We start from the raw sequence: 19,494 nt of genomic DNA, 5'->3' as shown, positions 1-19,494 counted from the left end.
CCGATTTTGCAGGTTTTCCCACTTACAAAGCACGTAAAGGTCTGTAATTTTTATCATAGGTACACTTCAACTGTGGAAGACGGAATCTAAAACAAAAATCCTGAAAATCACATTGTATGATTTTAAAGTAATTAATTTGCATTTTATTGCATGAAATAAGTATTTGATCACCTACCAACCAGTAAGAATTCCGGCTCTCACAGACCTGTTAGTTTTTTCTTTAAGAAGCCCTCCCATTCTCCACTCATTACCTGTATTAACTGCACCTGTTTGAACTCGTTATCTGCATAAAAGACGTCTCCAGACCGTCTCCGACCACAAAGACCGCAAAGACCGACCGCAAAGCCGTCTCCAGACCTGTCCACACTCAATCAGACTCCAACCTCTCCACAATGGGCAAGACCAGAGAGCTGTCTAAGGACATCAGGGACAAATTTGTAGACTTGCACAAGGCTGGGATGGGCTACAGGACAATAGGCAAGCAGCTTGGTGAGAAGGCAACAACTGTTGGCGCAATTATTAGAAAATGGAAGAAGTTCAAGATGACAGTCAATCTCCCTCGGTCTGGGGCTCCATGCAAGATCTCACCTCGTGGAGCCTCAATGATCATGAGAAAGGTGAGGGATCAGCCCAGAACTACACGGCAGGACCTGGTCAATGACCTGAAGAGAGCTGGGACCACAGTATCAAAGAAAACCATAAGTAACACACTACGCCGTCATGGATTAAAATCCTGCAGCGCACGCAAGGTCCCTCTGCTCAAGCCAGCGCATGTCCAGGCCCGTCTGAAGTTTGCCAATGACCATCTGGATGATCCAGAGGAGGAATGGGAGAAGGTCATGTGGTCTGATGAGACCAAAATAGAGCTTTTTGGTTTAAAGTCCACTCGCCGTGTTTGGAGGAAGAAGAAGGATGAGTACAACCCCAAGAACACCATCCCAACCGTGAAGCATGGAGGTGGAAACATCATTCTTTGGGGATGCTTTTCTGCAAAGGGGACAGGACGACTGCACCGTATTGAGGGGAGGATGGATGGGGCCATGTATCGCGAGATCTTGGCCAACAATCTCCTTCCCTCAATAAGAGCATTGAAGATGGGGCGTGGCTGGGTCTTCCAGCATGACAACGACCCGAAACACACAGCCAGGGCAACTAAGGAGTGGCTCCGTACGAAGCATCTCAAGGTCCTGGAGTGGCCTAGCCAGTCTCCAGACCTGAACCCAATAGAAAATCTTTGGAGGGAGCTGAAAGTCTGTGTTGCGCAGCGACAGCCCCGAAACCTGAAGGATCTGGTGAAGATCTGTATGGAGGAGTGGGCCAAAATCCCTGCTGCAGTGTGTGCAAACCTGGTTAAGAACTACAGGAAACGTCTGATCTCTGTAATTGCAAACAAAGGTTTCTGTACCAAATATTAAGTTCTGTTTTTCTGATGTATCAAATACTTATTTCATGCAATAAAATGCAAATTAATTACTTAAAAATCATACAATGTGATTTTCAGGATTTTTGTTTTAGATTCCGTCTTCCACAGTTGAAGTGTACCTATGATAAAAATTACAGACCTTGTCGTGCTTTGTAAGTGGGAAAACCTGCAAAATCGGCAGTGTATCAAATACTTGTTCTCCCCACTGTATATATACATATGAATGAATGAATGATCGTTTTAAGGCCATTTTCCCCGCTAGAGCGGGGGTTAGCCTTGCGGGCCCCAACAATCATGGTTCCCTGTTTGAGGCAATGTTTTTATGGCCGGATGCCCTTCCTGACGCCAACTCTTGGTCATGCTCTTACGATGCGCAGGGATACGGTGTACCTATTCTAAACCGGGGTACACACCGGGATCATTGGATCTCGCGAGATCTTGGAGACGGTGGGAGGGATTTTCGAAGCTCCACACGGTCTCCACGTTTTTCGAAGTTAAGTCTGTTCACAATTGTATTTTGTCGAAACTGTATTTATCTTTCGGTGTGTGAAGTTATTGTGTGCAACTTTGGTTGTTTCTCGGTGTTTATCTTTCAATAATTGATCGTCTGTATGCCGTGTCGTGTCTTGAGGCCTTGTACAGTGTGCACTGTACAACCTTGAGGCTTTGTTTTTCTCTCAGCGGTCCGTCGTTTGTGATCCAATAACTTTCGTTCTCTGTATTCCCAGGCTTTTCACCCATAGCCTACTTCCTTGTGTAAATCTCAACTCAAAAAAAAAAAAAAAAAAAACAAACAAAAAAAACAACATTTCCTTCTCTGTTCTCATTCGTTTATTCATTCTTATTCGTTCGTTCGTTCTTCGACCACGTGTTTCTCCCCCATTTCCCCAGATAGTTTTCACTCATTAACCTTCAATGTTTACACTTTCCCCTCAAGTTATGTATTCAGTCATATTTTATAACACCTTTTTCTTCTTCTTCTTTAAAAGGCTGCTTTCGACTTGCTCACCAAATCAATTCATCCCAAAAAAAATATCCATCTCCTATAGTGCCTTTTTTCTACATTCCCTAAACTCTCCTGCACTCCATCCTCCATCCAGCGTCCTTAAACGTATTTTTAACTCGAAGGTCACAAGAAACTCATTTTGCAATAAATGTTCGTTTCCCATAAATCGTACACTTTCAAAAATCCAATCTCACCCCTCCCCTCCAAATCTTCCCCATAACCCCTCCCCTCCAAATCTTCCCCATCACCCCTCCCCTCCAAATCTTCCCCATCACCCATCCCTTTCAAATCTCCCCCCTTGCCCCCTCCCTCCTAAACTACCCCCTCACCCCTCCCCGCCAAGACGCCCCCTCGCCCCTCCCCTCCTAGACTCCTGCCTCACCCCTCCCCTCCAAATCTCCCCCATATCCCATCCCTTTCAAATCCCTCCCCTTGTCCCTTCCCTCCCAAACTCCCCCCTCACCCCTCCCCTTCAAATCTCCCCACCCTCATTGCTTCTCAATTTCCCCCCTCTCACTCCCCCTCCTCAAAGCGTCCTCCCCGCTTCTTCCCCCTTTAAACTCTCACCTCCATCTCCCCCAACCTTCTGCCTCGCTCTTCCCCCTCCTCAAATAACACCTCATTGTGGCTCACCCAATCACCATCAAACCTTTTGTCCGCCCCATCCTTCCCTTTCTCCGAGCTATTCTGAAATCTCTGACACACCTTCAACAGCTCTCCCTATCTCTTCCACCTCTTCCACATCTTACCCTACCCCTCCTCCCCCCTGTTCTGTATCTGATGCTCCCCCTTCCTCTTCATTAACGGTATGGACCTCAAACATCCGGGGCCTTCGGTCAAACTTAACTGATCTCTCCATACAGGTTGCTTCTGTCAAACCAGACGTGATCTGCTTAACAGAAACTTTCCTCCTTTATGATGTCTCTGATTCCATAGTATCTCTCCCGGGCTACTCCCTCCTCCGGTATGATAGACCTGAGCCTCGTCCTGGAGGCGGGGTTGCTATCTTTATCAAAAACTCTCTTCCTCACTCGCCCTGCACTGCACTCTCTCCACCTCACCCCCAGGAATACCTCTGGCTACGGCTTCCCCTTCGCTCCCACCTCTTGTTCATATGTGTGTTGTACCGTCCACCAAACAGTGATGACTCCATCTACATCTCGCTGTCTGATGATATGGACCAACTTCTATCTACTCATCCCAACTCTCTCTTCCTCATATGTGGTGATTTCAATTGTCACCATGCCAGTTGGCTGGGTGTGGGTACCTCTCTCACCAGCCATGGCTCTTCAGCAAAGGACTTCTGCGACTCACTGGGACTGACACAATCTGTCAATTTCCCGACCCGGATCTCAGTCAACGGAACATCTTCTCCTCTGGACTTGGTTATGACTAACTTCCCTGAAAATGTCTGCTGCTCTTCTTCTGCTCCGATCGGATCATCTGATCATGTCCTTGTTAAAGTGGACATCTCTCTGACCATCCTCAGGGAGCCTGCTCAGCGTCGACGAGTCTGGCATTTCACTCAGGCCAACTGGCACGGTCTTCAAGCAGCCATCAATCATCTGGACTGGTCTCCCATCTCTACCACCTCTGACATCAACTCATCCTGGGAATTCTTCCAAAGTAAATTGCTCTCTCTCATGCACAGATTTATCCCATCTCGTCTTCAGTTGTCATACCCTTCCTCCCGTCCATGGTACACGGAATCTTGTGGTGAGGCTGTTGCCCAGAAACAACTTGCCTTCGTCTCCTGGAAAGCAAATCCAACGGAAGGAAATCTAATTTCCTTTCACAAAGCCCGAAACAAGTGTGTGTCCACCCTCAGGAGAGCCAGGAAACAATATCTCTCCGTTCTCAAGACCGAACTCTCTTATCTGTCTCCCTCTTCCAAATCCTGGTGGCGTCTGGTCAAATCCGTTTCTGGTGTTTGTTCCCCCTCCATCCCCTCCCTTACCTCAAACGGCTACACAGCTGACTCCGCACGTGAAAAAGCTGAATGCCTCAACTCTGTGTTTGCCTCTAAATCTTGTGTCCCAAACCCATCCCTCTCTGTACCCACCATACCCAGTCGTATCCTGCTGCTCCTGGACTCTGTGTCCTTTCCTCCTGACAAGGTGGAAAAGTTTCTGTCAACCCTCGACTCTGATTCTGCAACTGGACCCGACGGCATCAGCCCATGGGTCCTAAAATCCTGCTCTGCTGCTCTATCTCACCCTCTCTCTGTTCTCTTCACCCTCTCTTTTGCTCAAGGTCAACTGCCATCTGCTTGGAAATCAGCCAACATCACCGCTTTGCACAAAAAAGGTGCAAAAACAGATCCTAGCAACTACAGACCAATCAGCCTTCTCCCAATTATCAGCAAAGTCATGGAATCCATCATTGCTTCGGATATGAAATCGTTCCTCTTCTCCAATGGCTTGATCTCTGATCATCAATTTGGTTTCAGACCAGGTCACTCTACTCTGGACATGCTGCTTCTGCTGTCTCAACAATGGATGGAGGTCCTCAATGCCAAACAGGAAATTAGAGCTGTCTCCCTCGACATATCACGTGCCTTCGACACGGTCTGGCACCCCGCTCTGCTCACCAAACTCTCCTCCTTTGGTATCCATGGAAATCTCCACGCATGGCTGGCGGACTTCCTCTCTAGTCGTCGTCAACGTGTGGCCCTGAATGGGTTTCTCTCATCTCCTCTTCCTGTTCAGGCTGGAGTTCCCCAAGGCAGTGTTCTGGGCCCCGTGCTTTTTCTGGTCTTCGTCAATGATCTCTCTGACTCTCTCGAAAATCCTCTCTATCTCTTTGCTGATGACTCCACTCTCTGCCGCTCCATTCCTCTTCCCTCAGATCGGCAGTCTGCTGCCTCCTCACTCTCTGAAGACCTGGACAAAATCACAGACTGGTCAAACAAGTGGAACATGTCTTTCAATCCTGACAAATCTCACACTCTTACTATGTCTCTCCGAAAAGATCGACTGGACAACCCTCCCATCTACTTTCTCAACAATCCTCTCCAAGAAGTTCTGTCGCTCAAGATTTTGGGTCTCACTATCTGCCATGATCTTTCTTGGGAAAACCACATTTCCAAGCTGGCCTCCAAAGCCAGTCGCCGACTGGGCATCCTCCGTCGTGCGAAGTCCTTCCTCGGCACACCTGAGCTCCTCACCACATACAAGGCTTTCATCCGCAGCTCAATGGAATACTGTTCTCCCCTATGGGCCGGTGCTCCCGCCTCACACCTCGCTCGGCTTCACGCTGTTGAAACCAAAGCTTTCAGAATTATTGGAATCTCCCGCGATGAAGCTATCTCTGAGGGCCTTTCACTCACTCACCGCAGGCAGGTAGGTGGTCTTTCTGTCTTCTACCGACTCCTCTCCGGCCTTGCACCCCCAGCTCTCTCTGTGCTCTGTCCCCCAAATATTCCTACAGGTCGCACAAGATCTGCCAGCAACCCTCTGATGGTTAAACTGCCGAAATCTCGGCTCTCTGCTCACCTTCACTCTTTCATTCCTCTTTTCTCCCGCCTCTGGAACAAACTCCCTCACTCCCTTCAATCCCACTCCTCCCTCCAGGTCTTTAAAACAGCTGTTCACCACCATCTCTTATCTTCCCCCATCCAAAACCTTGATCTTTTCTACCCCCACTAATTCACCCCAGATCCACCTTGTTTGAAATTCCAACTTCTTTCCTGGAAGTCCTGGCAGTGTCCATATGTTTTATACCTCTCCCACCGCCCCCTTCCCATGCCCCCACCCCCCAAAGCCCTCGCCCTCTCTCAGATCTCTCGATGTCTCCATGTCTCTCGGTCCCTGCTCTCAAATGTTGTGTTTGTGTCCTTCCCCCTCTCTCCCCATCTTGTCTACCGCTCCCGATGTTATATGTTTTATGTGTCGGTTTGTCTTTCTGTGTGATTAATGTTCGCTCTTTCACGAGCCTCGATCTTGTATACAAAAAAAAAAAAAAAAAAAAAAAAATTCATCCCAGCAAGCTGGTACTCAATTTGCCGACCTCGGAAGGATGACAGGCTGAGTCAACCCCCCTGGCGTGAATTCAGCGATCGACCGGGATTCGAACCCAGGATCCTCGGATCCTAAACCGGCACACTAACCGCTCAGCCAACACCAGGGCCATACATACATACAAACACACACAAACACACACAAACAAACACACACACACACACACACACACACACACACACACACACACACACACACACACACACACACACACACACACACACACACACACACACACACACACACACAAATTACGTCCATTATATTCAAATCTATTCACCATTTCTAGCACCATTAGATTTTTCTCTGCAGTAGTTACTTCATTAGGCTCGAATAGGTGCTCATCATTAACAGGTAGAACAAACGATATGGATGAATCATGTGGAACATGTAACTCAATTATAACCTCGGTGAAAGAATAAAAATCCTGCTCATTGATACAGTTTTCAATTTCTCATCCATTTATTCATTCTTTCAATCAGAGTTTTTGTCCTTTAATCCCCCAGTTTGAAGTTTCCACATTGTTTCTGCACAAAGTGCAAAACAGAAGACCGCAAAATAGAACTTTTTTTAAATGTTGAGGTAAACAATAAGAATATTGTTACATTTGTGGGGGGTAGTGATTACCTTAGTTCAGGTAGAGTGTTTTGATTGGTGTGCTCTGACTGTCGTGAAGAAGAAGAAACCCGATGTTCCACAAGTAGGGAATTTGTGTAGACCGGATGTCGGGTAAACTTGTATCTTCGTCCCCATCAGAAGGTTGGGGGTTTGTTAATTAGTGAGGGATTATGGGTAATTAATTCCCGGTTTGTAATTGCCTCTGTAATTTATTCCTCTGTTCCTTATGACACCGCACTAGACACCTAGCCAGAAATCGCCCATTAAACACAAGAATTAAAAACCCAACCGGAAATCAGGCATGAAGCACTATAGCTGACAACACAAACCTGGTGAGCGCAGAGGACAGGCAGGGTCATGAGCACACCCCGAAGAGCAGTGATTGGTCTGGGGTTTGATTGGCACAAGCACTGGTAAGGTGGAAATCGCTGATAGGGTCAGACATGGGGACGTGTTAAGATGACGTCAGAGCCTGGACGATAAAAGAACGCTCTGGCCGACATTTTTTTTCTTCTTGCCCCTTCTCGTTTTGGAATTTGTTGGTGAACGGTCGCATTTTATCTCTCTCGGCATCGACGTCCTTTTGGTCCTTCTCGTGGTGGATCCCATCGTGAACGATCGTGTGCCGACATCTTCTCACCCCTTCTTTTTTTTGGACACCATCATGAGCGGCCGTGTTAGGACGTCTTCCTGGTGGTCGTGAGGAGGAAGAGCCACGGGCCAGGAACTGCGTTTTTTCCGTGCGGAGATTGTGTGGACGGGCACGACTGGAAGAGCGGTCTGCATGCTTGCTCGATCGCTTCGCTCGTAAGGCCTGGTTCGCGCCAACAAACATGCGTTTACCGGCAAGGCCTCAGACGAACTTTGACGATTCCTGACAAGATACACCAGCCGCTTTGAGCTAAGTGCCACAAACAATGCTATTTATTTTCCAGTTGTTTTATCCTTTGTCTCTATTTGGGTCTGCATGGGAGCGCTCCAAGTAGGAATATAGTTTTATCGTGTATTCTTTGTTACCGGCATTTTCTTTAATAAACCTGTTTATTTTTGTACATTTTAATTCCATGTTGTTCGAGTTAATTTATTGCAGGGTCGAGGACGTCAGGTGGACTCGTGAAGGTAAGCACTCCCGGCTTTTCCCCCCACTTGCTCCCCGCGCATATAACGAAGGTCCGGCATTGAATTGAATGCCTCGGAGTGTTAAGCTCGTTTGGTCCTCCGTGTCACCCTGCGGTGTTCACCACACAGGGTAGTCACACAACAATATATACAATCATGAGAATTAAAAAAGTTTTGGGAATGAGGAATTGAAACCAAGGAACCAGAGCCATTGAATGTGGAGCACAGAAATGTACGGACACATGCCGGGTGGATGAGGTACACGACCGGGGTGGTGGCTAAGTACCTCGCCCTCGATCTCATCAACTGTGACTGCGTGTATAACACGAAGTCTGGCTGCTGCACTGAACTCCTCCAACATGAGCTCTTCCTCAGAGAGATCCCGCCTCAGATTAGCACCATTTTTCTGCAATAGAGGTAAGTGAAGCTTAGTGAGTGAGTGAATTGAGTGAACCGCCATCTCTTCACAAATTAAACTAAATCAATGTCATTGATAACATCAAGTACTAATTTAACAAGCAGATTGCACATACATTTGTTCACTGGAAATTAATATGTAGATTAAGTCGATTGCAACCTGTAGTTTTGACCACAGAGTGGCTTTCAGCAGAGAATGTGTATCCCATGTGCATAGATGAATCTTACTTTGCCCCCAAATCATCAAGGATCCAAAAGAAGAGGCCACAGTTTTACCTGCAAGCCCTCAACGGATGACACCTACATCGAAGGCCAATCCCCAGTATACTCAGCTAAACTAGTCTCTGGGTCTGATTTGGCAAGCATGCAGTGATACTTATTTTCTGCTCATTGGATGTGGCACAGTAGAATCTCTGGTCAAACACATATTTTACGTTCGCTGTGATGCACTAGTAGACCGCCGCTATATCCTGCCCAGGTTAACTGCGACACAACACTACACCACCGGATACATCATGCCCACGTTCACTCAGACACACCAGTAGAGCGCCAGCTATATCACGCCCAGGTTTACTGGGACACAATCCTAGACTGCCACCTATATCATGCCGAGGTTTACTGGGACACACCCCTAGATCGCCAGCTATATCATGCCCAGGTTTACTGGGACACAACACTAGACAGCCAGCTAAATCATGCCCAGGTTTACTGGAACACACCCAGAGACCGCCAGCTATATCATGCCCAGGTTTACTGGGACACAACCCTAGACCGCCAGCTATATCATGCCCAGGTTTACTGGGACACACCCCTAGACCGCCAGCTATATCCTGCCCAGGTTTACTGGGACACAACCCTAGACCGCCAGCGATATCCTGCCCAGGTTTACTGGGACACACCCCTAGACCGCCATCTATATCATTGCCAGGTTTACTGGGACACACCCCTAGACCGCCAGCTATATCATTGCCAGGTTTACTGGGACACACCCCTAGACCGCCAGCTATATCATGCCCAGGTTTAATGGGACACACCCCTAGACCACCAGCTATATCATGCCCAGGTTTACTGGGACACACCCCGAGACCGCCAGCGATATCAGGCCCAGGTTTACTGGGACACACCCCTAGACCGCCAGCTATATCATGCCCAGGTTTACTGGGACACACCCCGAGACCGCCAGCTATATCATGCCCAGGTTTACTGGGACACACCCCTAGACCACCAGCTATATCATGCCCAGGTTTACTGGGACACACCCCTAGACCACCAGCTATATCATGCCCAGGTTTACTGGGACACATCCCTAGACCACCAGCTATATCATGCCCAGGTTTACTGGGACACACCCCAAGACCACCAGCTATATCCTGCCCAGGTTTACTGGGACACACCCCAAGACCACCAGCTATATCATGCCCAGGTTTACTGGGACACAACCATAGACCGCCAGCTATGTCATGCCCAGGTTTATTGGGACACACCCCTAGACCGCCAGCTATATCATGCCCAGGTTTACTGTGACACACCCCTAGACCGCCAGCTATATCATGCCCAGGTTTACTGTGACACAACCCTAGATCGCCAGCTATATCATGCCCAGGTTTACTGGGACACACCCCTAGATCGCCAGCTATATCATGCCCAGGTTTACTGGGACACACCCCTAGACCGCCAGCTATATCATGCCCAGGTTTACTGGGACACACCCCTAGACCGCCAGCTATATCATGCCCAGGTTTACTCGGGCACACCCCTAGACCGCCAGCTATATCATGCCCAGGTTTACTGTGACACACCCCTAGACCGCCAGGTATATCATGCCCAGGTTTACTGGGACACACCCCGAGACCACCAGCTATATCATGCCCAGGTTTACTGGGACACACCCCTAGACCGCCAGCTATATCATGCCCAGGTTTACTGGGACACACCCCTAGACCACCAGCTATATCATGCCCAGGTTTACTGGAACACACCCCTAGACCGCCAGCTATATCATGCCCAGTTTTACTGGGACACACCCCTAGACCGCCAGCTATATCATGCCCAGGTTTACTGGGACACACCCCTAGACCGCCAGCTATATCATGCCCACGCTTGCTTGAACATGCCGTGAGACTGCCAGATAGATATTGCAAAAACAAACAGCTTTCCGACATTTTTGTGGGAATGTTCTGGATTTTCTCTCACTCAGTCAGGATTGATGACCACAACGCCAATGGCACAAAGGGTCAAGAGAAAAAAGAACCTGTGTATCATTCCTTTAGTTTTCTTGGAGAGCTCGAGATATCACTACAAGATCTTATAACCTGAAAATTCTCATTAATAACAATCACGACATCGTTTCCTTACGCTATCCACATGATAAATGAAGAACCAAGTTATTCAGAGCATGGTCTCGACTGGAAGCAACAGATTGACAAGTATGAGATCCCGACACAAACCTTCAAGTTATCATCTCCAATTTAGTGTGAAATCTGCAACGCAAGGCCCAAGTGTGCTTCGTTCCATTTTACCACAGGAAAAACGTACCAAGGTGTCTCTCTGAACCAGTGAGAAGCGAATAAGTGTTGCCAAGGTGAAGTAGAGTAGGAGCAGGATGACCAGACCGACCAAGTGAGGCCACAGGGAGTGACAGTTCAGAATGAGTTGCCATGGCTTGGTATAATCTGGCCGGAAAATAGCCACAAGGCCCAACAATCTGTGAAAGAATGGTCAAGACATGTCTGCATTGTCCATCTGATGGTACCTTTAAACCAGTCACCATGATCATTGAAAAAACCCACCTCATACGCTCAACTTAACAATCACATTCCGCTTAACATAATGGCAGAGGCCATAGTACTTGCTCAAAAACCCACTCAAGGACACTAAGGGGTGTTTAACCTCCTTTCTACTTCTTCTTCTTTCGTACACAATGCACGGCTTCAGGTTGCATCGCTTGCTGGGGGATACAGCTTGCCACAACCCCCTGGAGGTTAGGCTAGGAATTTGTCATTTGTTCAGGCTGCCGGCGATAACTCGGCAAGTCTTCGAGAAGGACACCGTGGGATCTTTAACGTCCACCAACTAATGCAGCCTGTTTAACATCCATTCAAGGGACAGCACACACATTCATGAATCACCCTGACTGTGAAACACGAGAGATGACGGTTTATAGCTGGGTTGGGATTCAAACTCAGGCTAGATAACTAAAAGGAAAGTGTGCATACCTTGCAGCTAACCTGCTACCTGCCCAGATACCATAGGCAAGTTCACTTATATCTACTAATGTCTTTGTCCTTATGTGATGTATGTTCAAGTTATATTCTGAGCTTTAGACAATGTAAATGACATAAAAGAACATTTGAAAATGCAAAGTTCAGCGAAAAAATTGAGTTTCCGGTTTCAGGTTCCTTCACAACCACACACCATCTTGTATTGCTCTGAGTCACCGTCTTCTAAAGCTGCTCCGAAATTTTATTGTGCTCGATTAGTGTATACTTGTATGGGCAGTGCGCTCCTGTGGGCCTTAACAATAACAATATTTTGTTACATTGGAAGGGGGTACCAATTAGGTAGCATGGTAAGTGAACGTGGTCCGTGTGTTAACGTAGCTGAGAACATTTTTTTATAACCAGGGACCCATCAGGATGAAGTTGTCGTGTTATTATGTATGCCGTGATGGCGGGTATAGCTGGTGTAGGCCTTAGAGAGCGAAGTGCAATTCGGACGTATTGTCTCCGTGAACCAGGGAAGGCACCCATGCAAACCCATTCACCTGGTAGATCGGCTCGCATTGGAGCCTGATTTGATCCCCGTATCCTTAAACCCTTTGCTACCTCCGCTTTACCGCCCCCCCCCCCCCCCTCCACCCAATTATGAGTTTATGATTGTGTGCTTGTGGCGCCTTAGGTCACTATCTCGTATTTTCGTATTAACCTATTGTTAATTGTATTTATTTATTTATTATTTTGTGTCCATACAAACATATTTATTCATATCTATGTATCTGTTGTCTCGGGTTTCTCAGTTCATGTTGTCAAGTGGTTTCTTTAAAGAGGCCTATTATTTCTTAAGGTTACATGTCACCTGATTATCGCCATCCTCATGTGCGCAAACCAGTTTCGGCCTAGTTTTGTCACTGGGAATTTGCATTCTGACAGGGGGAAGTCACGATGCCTGCTCATGGGCAACTCCTTTTACTTTTGCCATTAATGAAGCACATTGCTTCCGCATGGCAGGTCCACATTAGCAGACCCCGTCGACGTGACAATATGTTCCCTTACGAGGAACTTCAACTCAGAAGGTCATTCGGCTCATCAAACCCTGCGCTAGCATTGCCAAGCAGTGATTGGTTTTCTATTCTCTATCCTTTTAAAATTCTTAGTCTCAGGCAAGGAAGCAACACATACCGTTTTAAAAGTTTTTGGTATGTCTCAGCTGGGGTTCAAACCGCAGACTTTCCAGACTCGGGGCGGACAATCTAACCATTAGACCACTGATGCTAGTTATTGTTTGGGTTTGTTTCTGTTTTCTCACCTTCCTCTTTTTCATTTGTTTGTTCCCCCTGCTTTTCACCATGCTGCCACATTTTTGGTGCATATAGATTTTCCCCCTTTGTCTCCTTGCTCTGCCATGAGTCTCGATTTCGCAGAAAGAATAAAGAAATCTTACTATAATTCACCAAATGTCTGTCCGTCTGTCCGTCTGTTCCCAGGTACCGCAAAAAACGGCTGAACCGATCGCAACGAAATTTTGGGTGGGTAATCCTGGGACCCCCTGGAGTAAAATAGGCTATATTGTTTTTCCAATTTTCCAATTTTTCTATTTTCCAGTTTTTCCAAACACGATGGAATAATATTTACCGATATGAACAATTTGTGCGCTCAAGAGCAACCTTGAATAAAGACCCAATAACACAGCACCATTTTCAACATCACAAATCCAACTTTTCAAGCCATGCCCTGATACCCCTACCTCCACACCCTCCCCACTTCTCACCCCTCTCACTGTGATTGTTGTTGTTCTATTAAAGCTTCAGATGTGCACAGAATTCTGCTCACATCCTGCAGGTCAATTAGATAATTTACAAGAAAAATAGAAACCAGTCGCTGGAATAGCACAAGTACCGCATTGTAACTCTTCTCAAAACAATATAAGCGTCCGTTATGGAAATGCAAAACAATTCACCACCTGTTCAGATGTTAACGGATTGAGTTTCTCTAAAACGGATGTTCTGCCATTTTAATGCATAAAGTGTCACTCAAAAGCAAATCCGTGCTGCGCACAAAAGCAACCTTGTACAACCTTGCTCGATCTACAAGGAACAACCATTACAACAAAGTATGTGTGCTTCATGAGCGAGTAACGATATCAAAACGTTAAATTAACGTAACATCATGATACGTCTCCCACAACCTCCATCCCTGATCACCTTGCGGCCACGTGATCCGGAGGCAGAACGCTTTGAAAAAACCACATCTGGTAGAGGTAGATGCAGAGGAGATGCGAAGCACTATATATAGCAAAGGTGATGTTCAGAAAACGTAATGCTGGCCTGTGAAAGTTCTGTGCACAGGCCCACCATCCACCCAACACCAAGTATGTGGCAAAGTACAAAGTCGAAATGAGTGATGGTACATAGACACCTGTGGGGAGACGGGGGTTCGGAGAGCGCATCGTTACAAACCTGGAATTTTTCTGAAGGAGCAAAATTTCTGGACAATTATCTCAGTCTACGTTTCCAATTGTATTACCAAGTGATCACAGGCCTTGTGTTTCATTCATCGTGATGATCCCATAGCATTATCTCGAGCCCTAAATCGACCACCAGAATCACTCTTGGCCGTTACCTACCTGCCACGCCCAAGCAAGCAGCTGCGACCACCTGGCCGCCCCGATTCAAAATGTCTCCCACCGCAGCCTTCACCCGCACCAAGACGGTGGCCATCTTTCCCAAAACACTTTTCCAAGGCCCACTGGCTCTCTTCCATCTGACCTCTCTGCCCAATGTTTCTCCTTCCTTTTCATCTTCTTCCAACAGCTCTTGATCGTCTGCATCCAATTCGGAATCCTCAGCCTGCGCCAGCCTCACTTGGCCATCACCCTGCGGCCTGCCATTCTTGTTCATGTCAGAATGCAAGTCGCCCTGTTGTTGCCAGAGTAATTAAGAACAACAAAAAGGGTTAAGGTGTTTGGCTAATGCTGCAATTTTAAGTATAAATTCAGTGAGGTGAGGCAGGTAGTCCAGTTGAAGAGAAATCATGTGGACAAAGTATGCAATAAATAAGAAAATTGATTTTTGAAAAGCTTGGGCAAAAAGAGGTGTTGAATCCTGATAACAAAGTGCATGTATGAATTAGATGAGGTGACTGTACGCACTGCACATTGTGGAGAACAAGATGAAGGAGGAGGAAACAACAGAAATGACGGATGGTTGCGACGTTTTTTAAGGAAACGGCACACCAGGACAATCAACCCCAGGCAGGCCGAGAACACAGCCAGGTCAGGCAGAAAAATCCTCAACGTATTCAACCAATCAGCATCGTGTACCCTGAAACACCAACAAGTAGGACATCAAGTGTACAGGTAAAAATGATGAGAGTAACCACTGGAATAACCGCATATACCTCCACCTTCATGTTACCATATACTGTGTCATCTTTCACACCTCATACCAATTATTCTCAGACATTTGTGGTATACCTTTAAGTGTTCCTCAGACGGATGCTAAAGAATGAAAAACTCGGCCATCATCGGAATGAAGGACCCATATTAATCTCATCCATCACAGGAAGTTCACTGCCAATAAAACTCGAACATCAGTTCAAAAACAACTGCGCTTTCAGCCATTGGGCTTCGTCAATCACCTGGACGTGGTGGGCAGGTGCCCGAAGAAGCCTGTGGTAGACAATGCAGTCGTGTCTTTTGACAGGAAAACAACTACTGTTATTTAGAAAACATCAAAATTGGACTTGAGCAGGAAAATAACTTCGATTTCCTCCATCAGTCTCCATTTAAGCCAACGTCAAGGTAAAGAAAGGTACATGCATCTTCACGGTGCAAGGTGAGTTTCAGAGAAAGACTTACTCTGGATGAAGAAATGTAATGACCTTTGCCCACAACGTATATTTTGTGTTTTTAAAATAACAAGTACAGAACACAGAGTACCGTATTTTTCGGCATTTGTAAAAATAAATTTGCTTTACCTCTCGAGCCCAATGTGCCACGTCACGAGTGCCCAGCTACCTGTGCGGAACACGACGCCAGGTAAGTAAGTAGGAGACACGTGGCTAGCAACAACAACAAAAAAATACCACGAAACATACAAAAAAGAATTCTCAACACATCTCAGGAGTATCGCAAATTCCTGAAAGGAACACGGGAATGTAGCATTGTAGCACACACGTTGAACACAGGGCTATAAATGATCAGATTTCACATGTTTTAATCAAATTAAAACATTCCATGCAAATAATGAGATGCTTTTCCAAGGAAAATGTGAATGCAATCATTGTACAACTTTATGACATCATTGGTGCCTTTCAATATCAATAGTTTGAGAAATGTGCACGCTCCGTAAAAAACTTCACAAAAAAATTCTAAAGATCCAACAAGTGTTTTAAAACACATATCAATGACTTAGCATTTCACATTTCAAAAAAATTTCAGTTTTTGACACCAATGACATCATTACGCACAAACAAAACACTCTGTACAGTGCTTTCAGAAAGTATTCACACCCCTTGGCTTTTTCACATTTTGTTGTGTTACAGCCTGAATTTAAAACGGATTAAATTTAAATTTTTGTCACTGATCTACACAAAGCCATAATGAAAGCGAAAACATGTTTTTAGAATTTTTTGAAAATGAAATCCAGAAATATCTAATTTACATAAGTACTCAGCTACCTGAGTCAATACTTCGTAGAAGCGCCTTTGGCAGAGATTGCTGCCACCACCAAGCTTCATGGTAGGGATGGTGTTAAATGGGTGATGAGGTGTGCTCAGTTTCCGCCAGACGTAGCATTTTGCATTCAGGCCAAAGAGTTCAATTTTTGTCTCATCAGATCACAGAATATTTTGCCCCATGCTCTCTGAGTCTTTCCCATGCCTTTTTGCAAACTCCAGGTGTGCTGTCATGTGCCTTTTTCGCAGGATTGGTTTCCATCTGGCCACTCTCCCATAAAGTCAAAATTTGTGAAGTGATGCAGAGACTGTTGTCCTTCCAGCAGGTTCTCCCATCTCAGCCAAGGAACTCTGTAGTTTTGTCCGAGTGGTCATTGTGGTCTGGGTCACTTCCCTGACCAAGGTCCTTCTTGCCTGGTTGCTCAGCTTTAGGAAGAGTCTGGGTAGTTCCAAATTCTTTCCATTTCCTAATGATGGAGCTCACTGTGCTCTTGGGAACTTTCAACACTCTAGAAATTGTTTTATACCCTTCCCCAGATCTAGGCCTTCACACAATTCTATCTTGGGAGTTCTACAGACAGTTCATTGGACTTTATGGTAGAGTTTCTGCTCTGACATGCTTTGTCAACTGTGGAATCTTGTATAGAAAGGTGTGTTTCTTTATAAATCATGTCCAATCAATTGAATTGGCCACATGTGGACTCCAATCAAGTTGTAGAAACATCTCAAGGATGATCAAAGTAATTTGTATACACCTGAACTCAATTTGGAGTGTCATAGCAAAGGGGTTGAATACTTACTGACTCGAGGCATTTCAGGTTTTCAATTTTAATTGATTTGTAAAGAATTCGAAAAAAAATTCCAATGACATTATGGGGTATTTTGTGTAAATCAGTGACAAAAAAAAATCTCAATTTCATCCATTTTTCATTCAGGCTGTAACACAACAACATATGAAACAAGTCAAGGGGTGTGAATACTTTCTGAAGGTGCTGTAGCTGGGCACTTATCCATCAATGTCAGGAATTTTGAAAGGCATTTTTTGGACATTAAATTGATTAAATTATTTTGTCGAAATTTCGCCTTGCACAGCCCCTTGATCCCAAGTGCTCTTTTTTGACACAACTTACTCGTTTTGTTAGTGAGGCACAAGGTTTGTTTTTATTCAAGCACAGTGATCAATTATTCCCTCCACCATCTGCGATGGATATCTCAAAAAGTGGTGGAGGGATTCGGATGAACGTTGGAGGACATGTTGGGTGTGTGACAACGACGAACTGTTTTGATTTTGGTGAAGATCCGCATTTTGAACCTGGATCCGAGGACTTTTTTTTAATTTCTCAAGTGATTCTCCGCAATTGAGAGATGTCACCAAAAACGATATATAACATGATATTTCAAAATGTTTGGGGATGGATTTGGATGAAACTTGGTGGATGAGTTGGTTAGGTGAGAAGAACAAGCCGATTCGATTTTGGTTCAGGTCCGAATCAAGATCCGGCCTATCAGTGGGATACAAAACGTAAACTGTTCACCTAACGAAGGTATGCGCTCTACCGAGTGGCGTTCTAGTTTTAACTGTTTTGGTTTGTTATTCATAGATTGGATCATAGTCCAAAGCATGGTAGGAGTGAGATCGACAGTAAGGCCCCAGCCCCCAAAATGGCAGCTTCTTTAGTCGCATGCGCTGTCTGAGCCGACACAATTGGAGGAATGTCGTGTCATCCACTGGGACTCTAAAACAACAGGGCGTCACAACCGAACCCCACCCGTCCCGGCTTAGCACGAAGTGCATCGCAGGACAGACGAAGCCGTCTACAATTTAACGAGCAACGAAGGAATGGCATCCGATTAATATTCTGAATATTCAGGTTCGAATCCCAACATACAGGCACTGCCAAGTTAGGGCATCAATCCAGTATTCCATACATCGAGGTGCTAGTCCGTTTTCTGCATATCTATAATTCAGGGAGGGTCTGCACATGTGCTGGTTCACTCCAAGACAGAGATCTTTTTGTGAAATATTATGTGGCTCTTTCAAAAACAGCACTTCATTGTCTCTCAAACGCTGGCTGTGCAGTTTTCCGAATTATGAGCTGAAAATGAACATTTTGTTTTTCGCTCGAATTGGGGGTTTGGGAAGGGGGAATGGGCTGGACGTGTGGCTCTTAGGTGTGTGCAAGGAACGTACAGTTGAACGATGGACTTGGCTTCAATGCCAACATGGTGCAATGGAAGACCAAGTGTGAGAGGAGAAAGAACAAGCTGCAAGAACTGAGGGCTTTAAGCAGGAGTCCTGTTCGTCCTTCGGGAGACAGACAAAACACCATCAGAGGTAAAAAAAAAAAAAACATGATGTTATAAATTCATTCGAGTTTTATAATCTAAACAAGTCAGGAGACGACAATGGTTCACGAACGAGCGGTATTCAATGACAAAGGTCAAAACCGACATTGAAAAAATATAAATAGGAATGTATTATCTGTTATGAGACTAGTTAGCTACACAACACCGAAAATTTGGTTTGATTCCGACAACTTTGAAAATTCGACCTTTGTGACCTTGAAATGTCAAAGCGAAGGTTACTGACCTTGAAATACGATTGAAAACAAGTCAGGAGACGACGTTGGTTCACGAGCGAGCGTTATTCAATGGCAAAGGTCAAAACCGACATTGAAAAAATATAAATAGGAATGTATTATCTGTTATGAGACTAGTTAGCTACACAATACCGAAAATTTGGTTCGATTCCGACAACTTTGAAAATTTGACCTTTGTGACCTTGAAATGTCAAAACGAAGGTTACTGACCTTGAAATGAGATAGAAAATAATGTATAATCAGTTATGAGGTTAGTTAGCTACACAATACCGAAAATTTGGTTCGATTCCGACAACTTTGAAACTTTGACCTTTGTGACCTTCAAAGGTCAAAGGTCGAGGATTCTGAAATTTGTTGGAAAACTTGTATTTCATGATGTATGTGATAATATAAAAACATG

The 19,494-nt window shown here is 45.5% G+C and overlaps 1 protein-coding gene across 1 annotated transcript in view; it reads right to left on the bottom strand.

Moving 5' to 3' along the window:
* LOC137428324 (piezo-type mechanosensitive ion channel component 2) overlaps positions 1-18,795 on the bottom strand; it is a gene marked incomplete at its 3' end in the record, with an annotated part of 148,446 nt that extends 129,651 nt beyond the window's left edge. Inside the window, exons 1-7 of the mRNA XM_078768965.1 lie at positions 18,686-18,795; positions 15,796-15,835; positions 14,969-15,140; positions 14,444-14,735; positions 14,022-14,235; positions 11,138-11,306; positions 8,472-8,591 (exon numbers count right to left, since the gene is read on the bottom strand). Of these exons, the coding sequence (XP_078625091.1) occupies positions 8,472-8,591; positions 11,138-11,306; positions 14,022-14,235; positions 14,444-14,735; positions 14,969-15,140; positions 15,796-15,835; positions 18,686-18,719 (1,041 nt within the window). The remainder of the gene's footprint in view (positions 1-8,471; positions 8,592-11,137; positions 11,307-14,021; positions 14,236-14,443; positions 14,736-14,968; positions 15,141-15,795; positions 15,836-18,685) is intronic.
* Positions 18,796-19,494: the final 699 nt, after the last annotated feature.

This window comes from Myxine glutinosa, unplaced genomic scaffold (assembly GCF_964187855.1).
Source record: "Myxine glutinosa unplaced genomic scaffold, kmMyxGlut1.1 SCAFFOLD_775, whole genome shotgun sequence".
NCBI classification, from domain to species: Eukaryota; Metazoa; Chordata; class Myxini; order Myxiniformes; family Myxinidae; genus Myxine; species Myxine glutinosa.
The sequence above is the reverse complement of the archived record's forward strand: the minus strand, read 5'-3'. Positions and strand labels throughout refer to the sequence as shown.